The 15,460-nt window shown below is 41.7% G+C and overlaps 1 protein-coding gene across 9 annotated transcripts in view; it reads left to right on the top strand.

Annotated features, from left to right (window-relative positions):
• The window catches only part of PLCE1 (phospholipase C epsilon 1), a 125,938-nt gene that overhangs the window by 92,650 nt on the left and 17,828 nt on the right, over positions 1-15,460 (top strand). For 7 of the 9 annotated variants that reach the window (XM_083614024.1, XM_083614023.1, XM_083614020.1 and 4 more), the window contains 15 exons: positions 1,429-2,104; positions 2,363-2,545; positions 4,765-4,882; positions 5,495-5,657; positions 5,939-6,061; positions 6,155-6,291; positions 7,011-7,249; positions 8,316-8,377; positions 8,461-8,626; positions 9,846-9,953; positions 11,169-11,285; positions 11,393-11,551; positions 11,679-11,808; positions 12,795-12,836; positions 13,533-13,657. In XM_083614024.1, the coding sequence (XP_083470150.1) occupies positions 1,429-2,104; positions 2,363-2,545; positions 4,765-4,882; positions 5,495-5,657; positions 5,939-6,061; positions 6,155-6,291; positions 7,011-7,249; positions 8,316-8,377; positions 8,461-8,626; positions 9,846-9,953; positions 11,169-11,285; positions 11,393-11,551; positions 11,679-11,808; positions 12,795-12,836; positions 13,533-13,657 (2,548 nt within the window). The remainder of the gene's footprint in view (positions 1-1,428; positions 2,105-2,362; positions 2,546-4,764; positions 4,883-5,494; positions 5,658-5,938; positions 6,062-6,154; positions 6,292-7,010; positions 7,250-8,315; positions 8,378-8,460; positions 8,627-9,845; positions 9,954-11,168; positions 11,286-11,392; positions 11,552-11,678; positions 11,809-12,794; positions 12,837-13,532; positions 13,658-15,460) is intronic. The other 2 variants (XM_083614025.1, XM_083614028.1) reach the window with 1 other exon arrangement.

The raw sequence follows: 15,460 nt of genomic DNA on the forward strand, positions 1-15,460 counted from the left end.
CTTATTTGATTGTTGAAAAACCGTATTACAGATTGGCATATTGCTACACTGTAATTTTGGTTTAGGAGTGCACTGAACAATTTGTAATTTGCATGCTGTTATTGTCTAGTTTAGCAGTTGGGAACAGATCATTGTCAAACCTTTTCAGTCTGCCCATTCTGGAAGCTGTCGCAGGGGCTACCCCTCTCCTCTTGCTTTTGCATACCCACTTTTTGTGCTTTCATTTTTGATCCTTTCCTCACCCTTCATGGGCCAACTTTGACGGGAGGGGAAGACCACCATCATGACATCAGGTGATAACTTCAAAGAGTCTGGCTCCAGAGCTCACTTTGGAGGGGATTGCTTTCTGCACCAGTCAGCTGATTGGTGTAGAGAGCCCTCTCCTCTGAGATCGCTTTGCAAGCAATTTGAATACAAACCACCCAGAAAAATATACCGGTAATTCACAGGGCTGGCTCTCTGTACCCATCAGCTGATAGGCAAGGAAAGCCATCTCCTCTGAAATCCTTTTGCCCAAACCACTTGAAAACTCAGATCACAGGGCTGGTTTCCTGCATTAATCAGCAGGAAGAGCCATCCTCTCTGGAGCGTGTTTGTAAATGCCAGCAGAGTTTAAAGAGCTGGCTTTCCGTGCTGATCAGTTGATGGGTGCAGAGAGCTGGCCCTTTAAAGTCTGCTTGCCCGTGACCATTTACAAACAGTCCCACCAGGAACTCCCTAACGCAGCTGATCCCAGTGGAGCTCCCCATTAAGACTTAGGCCCCATTTCTCAAACTTGGGTCTCCAGCTGCTGTTGGACTACCATTCCCATCATCCCTGACCAGTGGTCCTGCTGGCTAGGGACGATGGGAGTTGTAGTGCAACAACAGCTGGAGATCGAAGTTTGAGGATATACTGATAGAGGAGGCCCTACTTGGGAGGAAGAGTGTAAGGAACAAAATAACCTAGGACATCAGGTGTGGGGAAAGAGGGTGTAGTTGGACGGAAATAGCCTCAGGGGCCAAATTAGGATCCCTGCTGTGTCTAATTAGGCTCACAGGCTGGGATTTTGCCAGCCCTATTTTGGAAACTGAGAGGGAGACTAGTAGAGCATAAGCAGGCAAGAGGAAGCGAGACCTCCACGGTCTTGGGCATGAATGTGTTATTGGAGCTGCTTTGCCTCCATGGATATAATATTCACTTGCCTGAAATAAGGGTAACTTATGCCATTTATGCCAATACTGTCCACCAGTGTGGCATGTTTGCTCCAGTCCTTCCTCCTCCTGACAGAACAAAGTCATTCTTGAGATTCAGGTTAGGAATGGTTTACTTTTATTCACAAATATGAAAGAATGCAGTTGTATGCTCACAGAAATTTCATGATGAAATAGCTTGTTCTATGACCGCGTATGCTAAAGAAAGACTTGTTGTATCTTTGCTTCTGTGCAGGTTTCTAACAGGAGATCTGTCAGATTCTGAAAGCGACATATTTGAGCAATTCAAAGAATGGACTACCCAGGCAGCTGAAGAGCAGCAGCAAGCTTTTAGTCATGGGATAGAACTTATTCCCTGGTATGTGCTGTCAATCAGAGCTGACATCCACCAGTTCATGCTGCAAGGCGCAACAGTCATACATTATGACCAAGAGACACACATTTCAGCACGGTGCTTCCTTCAGCTTCAGCCTGACAGCAGTACGTTGACGTGGGTGAAACCCACCACTGCTTGCACTGCAAATTCTAAAGTGAAACTGAGCATGCTGGGTAGCACAGCTGACCTTGGGAAGTTTCAGTTTCTTGGCAATACTGGATTAAATGGACTTGTGGAGGGTTGCTTAGACTTGTTCTCCGCAAAGGCTGTGTATATGGGGCATTCTGGCATTGATATGCATGCTGTGTGTGTTCAGAACAAACTTTGCAACATGTCCCTTAAAGAAAACGGTGTGACGCTATTATACGGTCTTCAAACTACTGAAAATAAGTTGTTGCACTTCGTTGCTCCAAAATATACTGCTAAAATGCTCTTTGATGGATTGATGGAATTAATGAATGCTATCAGAAAGATGAAGAGATTTCCTGATCAGAGATTGCAGTGGCTGCGGAAACAATATGTCAGCCTCTACCAGGTAAATGGGTGATTTTCCTTGTTCCCTAGCAGGCAGAATACGTCCCATAATTGCTCCCCTAGAGCAATCTCTTTTCCATTTTCCTCACTCCTCACTCCATAATTCTATTAGCTGCTCATGTTAGTGCCTTGGGGCCCTAATCCAGCCTACTCAATGTTCTTCTGCTCCTGTGCAGTTAAAAAAAAACCACCACACCATTATATTTCTTTATAAATTCCGTATCTTGTGCATTTTAATAAAGCTGAGGACTTTTATTAGGAGGACGGTCGATATGAAGGCCCAACGTTGGCTCAAGCCGTTGAATTGTTTGGAGGGAGGCGCTGGAGTACAAGAAATACAAGCCCAGGAAGCCTGACAAAAAATGTAGAGAAGCCAAGCGTGCAGAGAAACAACACACTCGGAATCAGCACAGCTAAGAAAAAGAAGAAAGTACTCATGAGGGTAGGACACTTGTTATTTAATATTGTTGGAGGCATGATTGAAGCTTCATTGTCCAGGACTTTCTCCCTTCCTTCCCCCCACATGGCCCCCAAATTGGCTTGCAGAGGGTGGGGAGTCAGGAGAACCTCCAGAACAGAAAGTGGGGTAGGGGACCGTCCCTCTATTTCAACTTGTTTGCATATCATTTACTTCAAAACAGTGGGGGTTTTTGTTGCATAATAATACAGAGGTTTGCCTATGTTTAAACTGAAATAGAATATTCTGGGTGGTATCTTTTTTACTTCTGAGTAGAGACTTTTTATTATGGAAAGCAAAGAGAAGGGAAGTATCATACATCTGAAGCATACGTAGTATTTTTGCCTATCCAGAAAGTATAACTCAATGAGAAAAGCACTTGCAGGAAAGGCAAAATCAAGTCAAGCTAAACTTCTGGACCTGCCAATGAACATTCTGTACTGCAGTTGCAAAAAGGAAGGTTGAAACAGGAGGCAGTGGAAGAATCTTAAGTTCAAAAGCGTCTTCTTAATAGATTGTAAGACTTGGAGGACAAACACAGGAAGTTCCTTCGGGGAGCCCTGGTGCACCCAAACCCCATGCTAAGCAGGATCAGCCCCTCAGCAAGGAGCTCTTTGGCACACTAAGCAGGATTGCTCTCCCTTTGCATCAGCCAATGGGCAGCTGGGTCCCACTTAGTGTTGGACTCAGGGGGCTGGAGCGCTCTTCTGCACCCGAACTCAGCACTAAGTAGGATTGTTCTCCCTTTACATTGCCTGTTGGTGAAGAGAGATCGATCATGCTTAGTGCTGGCTTCCTGCTTTGCACAGGGCTTCCAAGACTCCCAACAACCAGCTGGTTAACCATAGGGTCAAACTCCATCCTCACCTGTATGCTGTTACGTGTAGGGCGGGTGAGTGTGGCTTATCCCAAATGGCCCCCTGGCCAGAGGTTTCTCACCCTTGAATGCCTCCAGTGGAGGACAGAGGAACATACAACATACAAGCCCAGGAGAAGGCTTGGTTCATTCATATAGAACTAAGCCATAGTTTATTTAGCGTTACTGTACATCCGAACATGGCTAATATGTAGAAAATTTGGTTTCTTAAGTTTTTGCAAGACTCTTAATCAAGGCTTGAACCTGTGGGCAAAGAGTAAGATTTAGTCAAATGTACCCTTATCAAATTGATATCCTATTCAGCTGGTTTATGACAATGGGATGGGGCAAGCCAGACAGCTGAAAAGCTTCATAAAATGGTCCGTTTCTGTATAATAATAATTTATTATTTATATCCCGTCCATCTGGTCAGGCCTCCCCTGCTACTCTGGGCGGCTTCCAACAAAATACTAAAATACAGTAATCCATCAAACATTAAAAGCTTCCCTAAACAGGGCTGCCTTCAGATGTCTTCTAAAAGTCTTGGTAGTTGTTGTTCTCTTTGACATCTGGTGGGAGGACGTTCCGCAGGGCAGGTGCCACCACCGATAAGGCCCTCTGCCTGGTTCCCTGTAACTTGGCTTCTCGCAGTGAGGGAACCGCCAGAAGGCCCTTGGCACTGGACCTCAGTGTCTGGGTAGAACGATGGGGGTGGAGACGCTCCTTCAGGGGCATTGCCTGTGGGTTTGCTTGTTTGTGTTTTAAAACGGTCATTAGCAAACATGGAGCCCTTCATTTTGGATCCAGACTGTGGCATTTTTGCAGGGAGGTGAGGCTTTTAAAAAACAACTTTCCCCATTTCCCCCCTTCCTAAGGGAGAAGCCTCCCAAACTACACTTTGCCCTATAAGGGTGAGGAAGAATGTACAGGTATCAAATTGGTACCTGTCTGTTTTGCTCCAAGAGGCAAACAGCAGCTTTGGGAAGGACTAATTTCCCTGGCAAAGTGCACAGAGGAAAGGCTTAATCTCCCCATCCCACAAGTATCGCATCTCCAGTTTGGATCATTGCCCTTCCCTCCTTAGGGTTACATTTTTAAACCCCATGGGCTCTCATCCATGGATCTCTGGATGGTTTCATCCATGGATGAAACGCCTTGTTTGGACCTCAAATGAATACCTAATGATCATTTTCTTTCACGTGCTACCTGCATCCCTTTTGTCTCAGCAAACCGATAATAGCTTGCTTGAATAAATGTTCCACATGCAGCTTTGTAACTTACAAAATGGATGTTGGTTTTAATATGCAGTGTTTCTAAAGATGTTCATTATGAAGGTCACTGTTTTAAGGGTGAAAGTGGAGATGGCACTGATGATGAAATGGCAACCCGAAAAGCAAGACCTTTTAAGGAAAATCGGAGTAGAAGTGGTTCAGACCCTCAGGATATTGATGAGCAGGAAGAAGCAGGTACGTACTTTCGGTGTGTGTGTGTTTTGCAAAGGACCTCAAATAATCCTTTGGGGATCTCCAAGCAGTGAGTTATCCCTTATTTGTTGTTTGATTGTGGCTTCTTGAACTGCTTCCAATGTTTAGGAGCAGCTTTGGGGGCAATGTAGGAGACTACAGTATTGGGGGGGGGGTTTCGAAGCATTGATGTGTGTGTGTGTGTGTGTGTGTGTGTGTGTGTATAGCTTTCTTTCTAGGAAGACTATAATTTTGCTTTTTTTAAAAGAAAAGAAAAGAAAGCTCAGTCTGGAGTCCTGCTGGCTGCTGGCCAGCCACATCGCTATCCTCTGTACCCAGTCCTGGGTGAAAGCGTAGGAGTTGCAAAGAAAATAAATTAAAAATCAGTTGCCTTCTCCTTCAGTATTTCCTATCTGACGAATGGCTTTGTGCAACATGAAAACTTGGCCACATTTTCATAAACTGGTGATAACTGTTGTAAAATATATTCATTTAGCTATATTTTATTTCTTGTGAGTTTCGTTTTTGCTGCTCTAATAGGGCTCTTCTTTTTTTTTTGAAAGGGGGTATAATTGACATGTAAATGCTGTGATACAAATTTGCTTTCCTTCTTAGAACCAACTCTTCTGGTGACTTTTCCTGCTACCAACACTCTGCCTTCCAGAAGAACACAATCCCTGATTACCTCAGTGCCGCCTAATGTAACACCTGGGGTCTCGTCACCTGTCAGGCCGGCGTCTTCTCCTGTGATGTCATCATCAATAAAAGGTCAATCCAGGTAAGAGAAAGCATCACTGAACATGTGTGTTTTTGTGCATGCTGAAATTCTAAAACCTATACTGAGATCACTCCTTAGTCCATGTTGAGCGTTGGCTGTGAAGTTGAGATCGAGGTGTCTGAAATCTACAGATGCATCTGGAATTCCTTTATAGTTTTTCCCATTGGCAGTCAATAAGTGGCTTACTTTTAGCTGGCAAACTAATGGACTGCTTTTTAGTTGTTTGTGTGTGTGTGTGCAGACACAGTGATAGTTTCCATTACATACCTTTATTTCTGTAGCACATGGAGCAGCAGCAGCTGGCATGGAAGAGGAAAAGGGGGGCTGAAGGGCTTCCAAACCTGTATGGTTTCCGATAGCAACATGAGCTTTGTTGAGTTTGTAGAGCTCTTCAAGTCTTTCAGGTAAAATCTCTTTTATTGATTCTTACCTGAGAGTTTTTTTAAAAACCAATGTTTTAACAAGAATTGATAATAAAATGCATCATATATGAACAGCGTTCGAAGCCGCAAGGATCTGAAGGATCTTTTTGACATATACGCTGTGCCCTGCAATCGATTGGGTTCTGATTCCGTTCCACTGTATACCTCTCTGAAGATTGATGAGAACACAAATGGACTTCAGCCAGATTTAGGTAAGATAACCTAATTTGACTTGGTTGTGTGTTGGAGTTGAATCTGGGAGCTAAGTGTTTGGTCTGGTCACGTCACTTTCTCTCTCAATTCCATTTCTGTAAAATATGAACAGTGGCATGCCTCACTGAACAGTTGCTGAAAGAAAAATATTTTTAAGTTTTATCAAGCGCTTCACAGATTTAAAAATGTTCTATAAATAATGAATAAATAAAAAGGTAAAGGATCCCCTGGATGGTTAAGTCCAGTCGAATTTGACTGTGGGATGCGGTGCTCATTTCACTTTCAGGCTGAGAGAGCCAGAGACTGACCACAGACAGCTTTCCGGGTCATGTGCCCAGCATGACTAAACCGCTTCTGGCACAACAGAACACCGTGATGAGTGCCAGAGTGCACAGAAACACCGTTTACCTTCCCACCGCAGCAGTACCTATTTATCAGCTTGCTCTGGTATGCTTTTGAACTGCTAGGTTGGCAGGAGCTGGGACAGAGCAACAGGAGCTCACCCCATTGCACGGATTCCAACTGCCAACCTTACGATCGGCAAGCCCAAGAGGCTCAGTGGTTTGGACCACAGCGCCAAACACATCTCCAAAAAGAGAGAGAGAATAAATCTGCAGTCAGTTTCCTTCAAAGTTCCTTGACCATTTAGGACTTAAAAGTTAAAACTAGTAGTTTGACCATCGTATAAAGTATTTGTGTTCATATCTTTATCTTTCAGATTTACTGACTAGGAACATATCTGATTTGGGCTTGTTCATTAAGAGCAGACAGCAGCTATCGGACAACCAGAGACAAATTTCTGACGCCATTGCTGCCGCAAGCATTGTTACTAATGGCACTGGAGTAGAGAGCACATCTCTGGGAATATTTGGAGTGGGCATCCAGCAACTCAATGACTTCTTAGTAAATTGCCAAGGAGAACACTACACATATGATGAAATCCTCAGTATTATTCAGGTGTGTAGTGCTAAGCTATTGGAATGCTAATCACAGGGCTTCTTAATTCCTCTCTTAGAACCAGGAGCAACCACCATATTTAAATTGGTGTGGCAGCATCAGTAACATAGAGAACATGGAACACACACAGCTGCCTTGTACTGAGGAAGATTTATTGGCCCGTCAGTATTGTTGACTCTGGCTGGCAGTGACATTCCAGGGTTTCAGAATGGGACATTCCCAGCTGTACCCTGAGATACGGAGAGTGAACTATGGCCCTTCCCCAGTTCAATTAAAGTTCAGTGTTTTTAAATCCCATTGTTTTCAGCAGTAAAAACTTGGGCACGTAGCTGAATCATGGCCAAAACTCATACTGGGCACAGAAATAAACATCTGCAAGCAAGCCTGTTAGGAAGGGAAGAACTGGTGACATCTCACCAGTGTACCAATTTAACATAACCTTTTCACTCAGCTCACTCCCTGATAGCTCCAGGAGGATGCAGACATCACACAGATGTTGGTCTTAAAGACATCTACGCTGAATCTGCAGTTTTTACTAAGGGATCACTATAAGCATTAATGGGAGACCTGTGATAAATTTGTGAAGTGTTTCTGCACAAGTCAATGTTTGCAAGCTTCCTTCAGAAGCTGGCCTTTCCCCACCACTGGCTAGCAGAGAGAAACTAGCTCAACCCTGCTGGCTGATTCGCCGATAAACCTCCTGGGCTTGACTTCTGGGGCTGTTGGGGCTATGTATTTGTTCCTGGACCAATGTGGGTAGCGTCTCCCTCACCGATATTAGCTGTGCTTGCTGTATCTTCCTTTCTCATGTGAGAGTGGTCTTTGCCTAGTTATAAATTGGCAGCCAGGAGAGAGCAGGGCGGAGGCATTGCCATAGTTCTGGGAGTTATGACCTGCATTTGAAGACCTGAATTTGACACCGTCATGCCTAATTCTCAGTAATGCATTAGCTGGATTTGAATAAATTATGTTGCCAAAACTGTGTATAGCATCTAAATACATTTAATTTTTTTAATGCCAATTTATTTTAGTCCATTTATTGACATTTCTGTTCTGCCTCTTACAGAAGTTTGAACCCAGCATCAATATGTGCCAGCAGGGACTGATGTCTTTTGAAGGATTTGCACGGTAATCACCTGTAAGATCGCCTTGATATTTTCTTAACCTGCCCTGCATTTCTTTTTATGAATTTTAGCCTTTTGTATCTCTAGGTTTTTGATGGACAAAGATAATTTTGCATCCGTGAACAACGAGTCCCAAGAGAATGTTGAAGATTTGCTGTTCCCTCTGTCATATTACTACATTGAGTCTTCACACAATACGTATCTCACGGGACACCAGCTTAAAGGAGAATCCTCAGTAGAACTTTACAGCCAGGTGCCTTTTTCATTTTTTTGCAAGAATTTGTTTGTTTGTTTGGAATGTCAAAAAAAGCATGACCTTTCCCCTGCTTTCTAAACCTAAATGTCCTGAATACTTGCTTGTAAAGCATAGGAAAAACAAGATCTGTGGGAAAAACTGCTTGTGTGCACAGTTGTGCTCAGATGCTTTTTAAAATAATATATTTAAGCTTTGTTCTTAAGGCACAAAAAAGGGTGGGTTGGTTTGAGAGTCACAGCATTTAGACACTAGCCAGTCTGATCAAACCTGCTAAAATTAGACTTTCCCACAGGAAAGACTTGAGCTAATACGTTGGTTCATTTAAATGTCAAAGCACCATTCAGAATAATGCAAGTTCTGCTGAAAGTATGACTTTGAAGCAGCACCATTACTCAGAAAAGTGTTTGTTGCTTCTAGGAATATTACATAATATTTTAGACATTGTTTCTGGGCAGTAACCCACATGAAAATAAGTGCTCCTTTCCATGGGCTGAGTTATATCTTGTGTATGATGGAGTTGCACCATGTTTAAAAGAGTTTACAGAAGCACCACACTTCCATACCTCACCAACAGACAGGAGCATTTAGCACGGGGCCACAGAGCCACCCTCCAGAGCCCAACATTTTTGTTTTTAACTTTTTTTTGCTTTTAATTTGTTTTTAGCTTTTTGCACTTTCGTTGTACGGTTTTTAAAAATCTTTTTAATGTTGTAAACCACTTGGATATATTTTCTATGATCTAGCAGCATTGAAAATAGTGTTTTAAGCCTTTTCTTTTATGTGCAAATAGATGCGCATATTTTGGAGGACAAGAAAACTTTGCTGGTAACCTGCACAGAATGGCTGCCTAGGAGAGATGCTGCAGATGCACAACTAAGTGTGTTTGTGTTTATGTAACGTTGGTCTTTCTTAACTAAACACAGGTGCAGAGGGATCAATATCGGGCTCAACAGTTAAACATGTAGGAAGGTTGAATTATGTATACAGTAGTTTTACTGGAAGCCTATTTTGTGAGAAAACTGTTCAAACAACACTTGTCAGTGGTGCAGGAATTTGATCAAGTGTTTTTACAGCACTTCACTGTATTCCATTTCCCTATCCTTTGTATGTCATTTATAGTATGCTCACTGAAAAGTTTGAAACTTCAGCCCTTTAAAGTAATGTATGGTTCTGTAGAAGCAATGCAACACCATGTTGTTGTTGTTTTTTGTTTCAGGTTCTGTTGCAAGGCTGTCGGAGTGTGGAATTAGACTGCTGGGATGGTGATGATGGAATGCCTGTAATTTATCATGGCCACACACTAACTACGAAGATTCCTTTTAAGGTAGATGTATATTCTTACTAGGGACGCGGGTGCCGCTGTGGGTTAAACCACAGAGCCTAGGACTTGCCAATCAGAAGGTCAGCGGTTCGAATCCCCGCAATGGGGTGAGCTCCTGTTGCTCGGTCCCTGCTCCTGCCAACCTAGCAGTTCGAAAGCACTTCAAAGTGCAAGTAGATAAATAGGAACCACTCCGGCGGGAAGGTAAACGGCGTTTCCGTGCGCTGCTCTGGTTCGCCACATGGCTAGTCATGCTGGCCACATGACCTGGAAGCTGTACGCCGGCTCCCTCAGCCAATAAAGCGAGATGAGCACCACAACCCCAGAGTCGGTCACGACTGGACCTAATGGTCAGGGGTCCCTTTACCTTTACTATATTCTTACTAATGTTTATTGTAGTAGAAATTATTCTTGTGGAAAAAGACACTCAGGTCCTGCTAACTGTGCGTTCCCTGGAAAATGTTCCTTAGGCAAGCGTTCACATAACGAGTACACAATTTCCATTATTTCCTATGGAAATATTTCTAATGTGAGATTTATCCACCCTCTTTCTCTCCTCTCTCCATTTGGCACCACCAAAAATGTATGACATGGTGTCAAGAAGAGTCACCATTGGGAAAGCATTCCACAATCAGAATGCCAGAGCTGAAGAGGACCAGTCCTCAGTCCCTTCTCCCCTCACTTCTGTTGTAGTGGGGACAGAATGTCCTCCGAGGAGAATGTTCATACTGGGGACAAGTTCATCCAAGAATACATGGTCTCTTAAATATCCAGCTGTTTATGGCTTTATGGTTAGAATAACACTGTGAATTAAGCTAGGAAATGGACCCAGAGCCAGTGCAGTTGTTTCAAGACTGGTGAGGTGTATAGCCTACTCCCAATCTAGCAACAATATTTTGTGCCTATTGAAGTTTCTGAATAGACTTCAGAGATGACCCAACATATACAGTGCACTAAAGTGGCCTAAATCAGAGGTTGCCAATATGTGCTTAGACATGGTCAGACTATCTCTGTCTGGAACAGGGGTGGAGAACAAGTTCCTTACCCCCACCTTCCAAGTGGGCATTTTCACCCACTTGCACATTGCTTTTCCTCCTTCTGTCTGGGGACAGCATGTTTTATGCTAGATTTCCTTCAATAATTTGTGGGGCAGAATGGCATGTGCCCTGAATGCCACAGAATAATTAGGTAGTCCTTTTTTGGTTTTCATTCTAACAGGAAGTTGTTGAAGCTATCGATCGCAATGCTTTCACCACCTCAGACATGCCCGTCGTCATATCAATTGAGAACCACTGTTCCTTGCCACAGCAGCGAAAGATGGCTGACATTTTCAAGGTAGGTTAAGAGAGAGAAGAATGCCATTCAGAGTGGAATAGGAATTTTGATCCAGTTTATAACTTAACTCATGTTTATATGACTTTATATCTTAACTGCTGTTTCAGAATACATTTGAAGAAAAGCTGGTGACTAAATTTTTGTTTGAAAGCGATTTTTCCGACGACCCAATGTTACCTTCTCCCCACCAACTGCGAAGAAAGATTCTGCTTAAAAACAAAAAGCTCAAAGCTCACCAGACTCCAGTGGATATATTAAAACAGAAGGTGTGAATTTTCTTTGAAAAAATATTTGAGAGTCCTTTTTTGGATTGTCAATTGCACCCTTGGCTACCCAATTCATTTTCTAAATGAATTTCTCACTGTATTTTTCAATGTTATTTTAATATAATAGGCTCATCAGCTGGCATACATGCAAGCTCAGGCAAGCAACGGTGGTAATGTGGGAAACCCCTCCACTGCTAACGAAGAAGAAGAAGATGAAGAAGATGAATATGACTATGACTATGAGTCTCTGTCTGATGGTAAACAAACGTACTTATTATAGGGTTGCATTTATGGCGTGGGCACAGTTTCAACCATAACTACACTTAAACTACCCTCCCCCCAAAACCTATTCAGTTACAACTTTTAAGCATTTGTCACTACACAACTCATTTTTTTGTCTTTCATATCCATTCTAAATAGTAAGAAAAGGTTATGATTTATGGAAAGGGATGGGAAAGGAATTATGTTTTATCATCATAGTGATATAGCTGTGAGAATATTATTAGGAAACATAGCAATCATTTCTGTTATTGCATAAGGTGGTTGTTTTGATATATGTACTGAAATAAGGATATTTTAAAGTTGGGTTTCTATATGTACTAAGTCTGCTCTAAACTGTATTCCAGCAACACAAAGCAGCTTTTGTTCTAAGGACTTAGCTTTTCAGAAAGTCTACTCAGTACCATAAATTAAAACACCGTGGCTAGGAAGCATGTTTTATATTGTGCAGGAAAATAGTGCCTGTCTTATACTTGATACTCTATCTGAATAGGTAGACACACAGCGCAAAACAGAGTAACAGAAGGCACCTTTTGTTGTATTATTGGATTCCTGCCGCCTTGAATTATAGTATGTGCCCATTGGCTCATCCAAGTTGGGGCCTTTTTCAGCTAGTTTCATGATATGTACATTGAGTATATATCTATAATATTATGAAATTCTCTGCCAGATCTCAAGCATACTATCTTGCCTGTTTCCATGAGTTTTCTAAATTCTCACGCTATGAAATCACCTCCATTCTGGGTTAACCTAGATTCAGATGTGTTTATATAAAGTCTGACCTCATCTTTACACTCTGTGTTCTAATAGTTAGCATTTTCAGTTTTATATCCCTGCAGCAATTCTTCAAGTTTTTGTGTCGAAGATGATAGCTCTACACAGTTTGAATGTAATTTTCATTTCTCTGGCTTTATTTCTTAATTTCCTTTACTCTTATTCCCTTTCTGACTCTGTTTTCCTGTAGCTGATGTCCTTAATGCTTCTCCTGCTCCTAACAGCCAGGAAGGTAAAAGGCCACTTGGTCAAGCATAATAACTGCATGAATTTCAGCACTGCATTTCCCAACTTAGAAGCATTCTTTGCATTTCACATTTTAGTAAAAACACATTTTTTGCATTTCTATAATTTTCCATTACTTACTTTTGAGGATCGCAATATTTGCATGTTCCACACTAGTTTCTTATTTATACACTTTGGTTATAGCTATATAGATTAGTGAATCACGTTTATGTACGTTGACTTAAAATACACAAATATAGTTTTCTATTTGGTTATAATTTTGGGTAGAACAATGAGAATAACTTTTTAGTAAGCACTTCAATCCCCTGTCACACCCCACTCCCTTATCTGCAAAGTAATGTCTCATGCACAGGGCTGAGTACAAAATTTGAGGCAGAAAACTTTTAAAACATTTGCAATTAAATAATAATAAAGTTGCAGCTTAATTTATTATACCATTCCACAAATGGTTTAAAGTGGAAAACCAGCTTCTGCTTTGCATCTTGAGAGAATACTGGCTGAGCTCAAAAAGGTAGGATAAAAACTGACTTGCACTTAGAAGAGCATTGCATTGAAGGAGAAATTATTTGCCTGTTTAATATTTTGATTATTCAGAATAATATTGGCTGCTTTTACTCAAAGCATTAAGTTGAAGTAAAATTTGCCTTTTCAACTCTTCAGTCAGATAATGCTTACTTTCCAGATAACATTTTGGAAGACCGACCTGAGAATAAGTTAACCATAGATAAGCTTCAATTTGAATATAGCGAAGAAACTGCAAAGAGAATAAAGAAAACAGAAAGCGCTATATACAACAACAAAGGAAAGGTAGTATTTGTTCATATCTGTTTTCTCAAGCTTCCATACGGGGAGTGGCTTGTAGTCTAGAACTGAAACTTACAAAGAAATTAAAAAACACACCGGCCTCTTGCAGCATCTAAGATCCACGTTTAAATGCCCTGATCTACTTCCTTCATGTCTAGTGTGCCATTCTGTTGCCCCTGAGGAAAAAAGAATGTTTTAGGCTGCAAAGCTGTACCTATTAAGCCCCGTGGAACATACTTCTGAGTAGACAAGTTTGCACCATCGAGTGTTTCTTGTGCACCTCTGAGGTTTTTCCTCTCTTGCTTCATAAAAGATACCTCATAGTTTAAATAAGGGTGGTTATCTCACCTCAGAAATAAAGTGCACCTCATTTGATGTCCAGCTGTTCTTTTAATAGTGTTTTGATGGCTCAACAGATGTAGATTTTCTTTAGGTTGAGTATTGGACACTTTCCCCGGTTTTCAAGAGAGCTTCTTTGCCTTCCTAACAAGTTTTTCAGTCTCACTTTGTCAAATACCACTTGGCCTTCACTTTGCTCAGCGTATATATTACCTTCCCAATTTACTTCATATGTATGACGAAGTAGATTCTTGCCTAGGAAAGCTCATAGTGGGACTGGCTTTGCTTGCATCTTAAGCTGCTGTTTCCCCCAGTCTGTTTAGTGTTTTATCCATTGAGGCACCGTTACCGTGTTTTACAACATTTCTATGATCTCAGCCAGTGAAACCCCTCTCCTTACAAGTCAGCTGTTTTCCACTGGCATGATAACATGTGATATTTTGATCATAATGTGTATAGAACACTAGGCTGAGCTGAATTTAAAGCATATGGTTCTCCCCCACCCCGAATCCTGGGAAGCATAGTTTGTTAAGTGTGCTAGGAACTGTAGCTCTGTAAGGAGAAGACTACAATTCCCAGGATTCTTTGGGTGAAGTCATGTGCTTTAGATGGACCTGCAGCTGCAAACCAGATCTCCTGCAAAGAACAGCTACAGAATGCGCTAAGAGGAGCGGGGAACAAAGAGAGAGAGTGCCTTCATTCTCCTGGAAAGAGCTGTGTTGATAAATGGGCTAAAGCTACTTTGCCTTCTTCCGTGTCTTCACTTTGGACCTTTGTTTAATTTTTAAAAAGTAATGTGGGTGATTGCAAGGCTATTTATAACGCCATGTATTTTTTAAATACTGTGCATTTTCAGGTTGCAAGGCTTCTCCACTGCATGTATGTCTTTCATAAAACCCACAAAATTAGCTGCATTTTCCTGTACAATAGTATTTAGAATACAGTTTAGTGGATGTTGTTGAAGTCTATGAATTCTACCATAGAGACCATATATATATATATATATATATATATATATATATATATATATATACACACACACACACACACACACACACACACACACATACACACACACACACACACAGAGAGAGAGAGAGAGAGAGAGAGAGAGAGAGAGAGAGAGAGTTGGAACTAGCAGAACCTTTTTCCAGGGGAGAATTATAATAGTACTGTGGTTTGTCTGCCAGAATAAACTCACCATTTAAGCCAGATGGTTTGACTTCACGCTGAGATGTCCTGTTTTCTGTGAGCGTGCTGCACTGCACAACACTGCCCTGTTGTATATATATTTAGGCAAGATGGGAATACTGCTGTTAAATATTTTTGAATTTATTTCAATAAAGTGAGCCTAGCCTTTTCTGTTTTGTTTTTAGATCTAGAGCATATGTTTGTGTAGTAATATTTAGTTGCTGCAATGGGGAAAGTACATGTAATTCACGAGGCCGGTGGAAAGGGAGGTATAGC

This window comes from Podarcis filfolensis (assembly GCF_964270895.1).
Source record: "Podarcis filfolensis genome assembly, chromosome: 5".
In the NCBI taxonomy this organism is placed as follows: Eukaryota; Metazoa; Chordata; class Lepidosauria; order Squamata; family Lacertidae; genus Podarcis; species Podarcis filfolensis.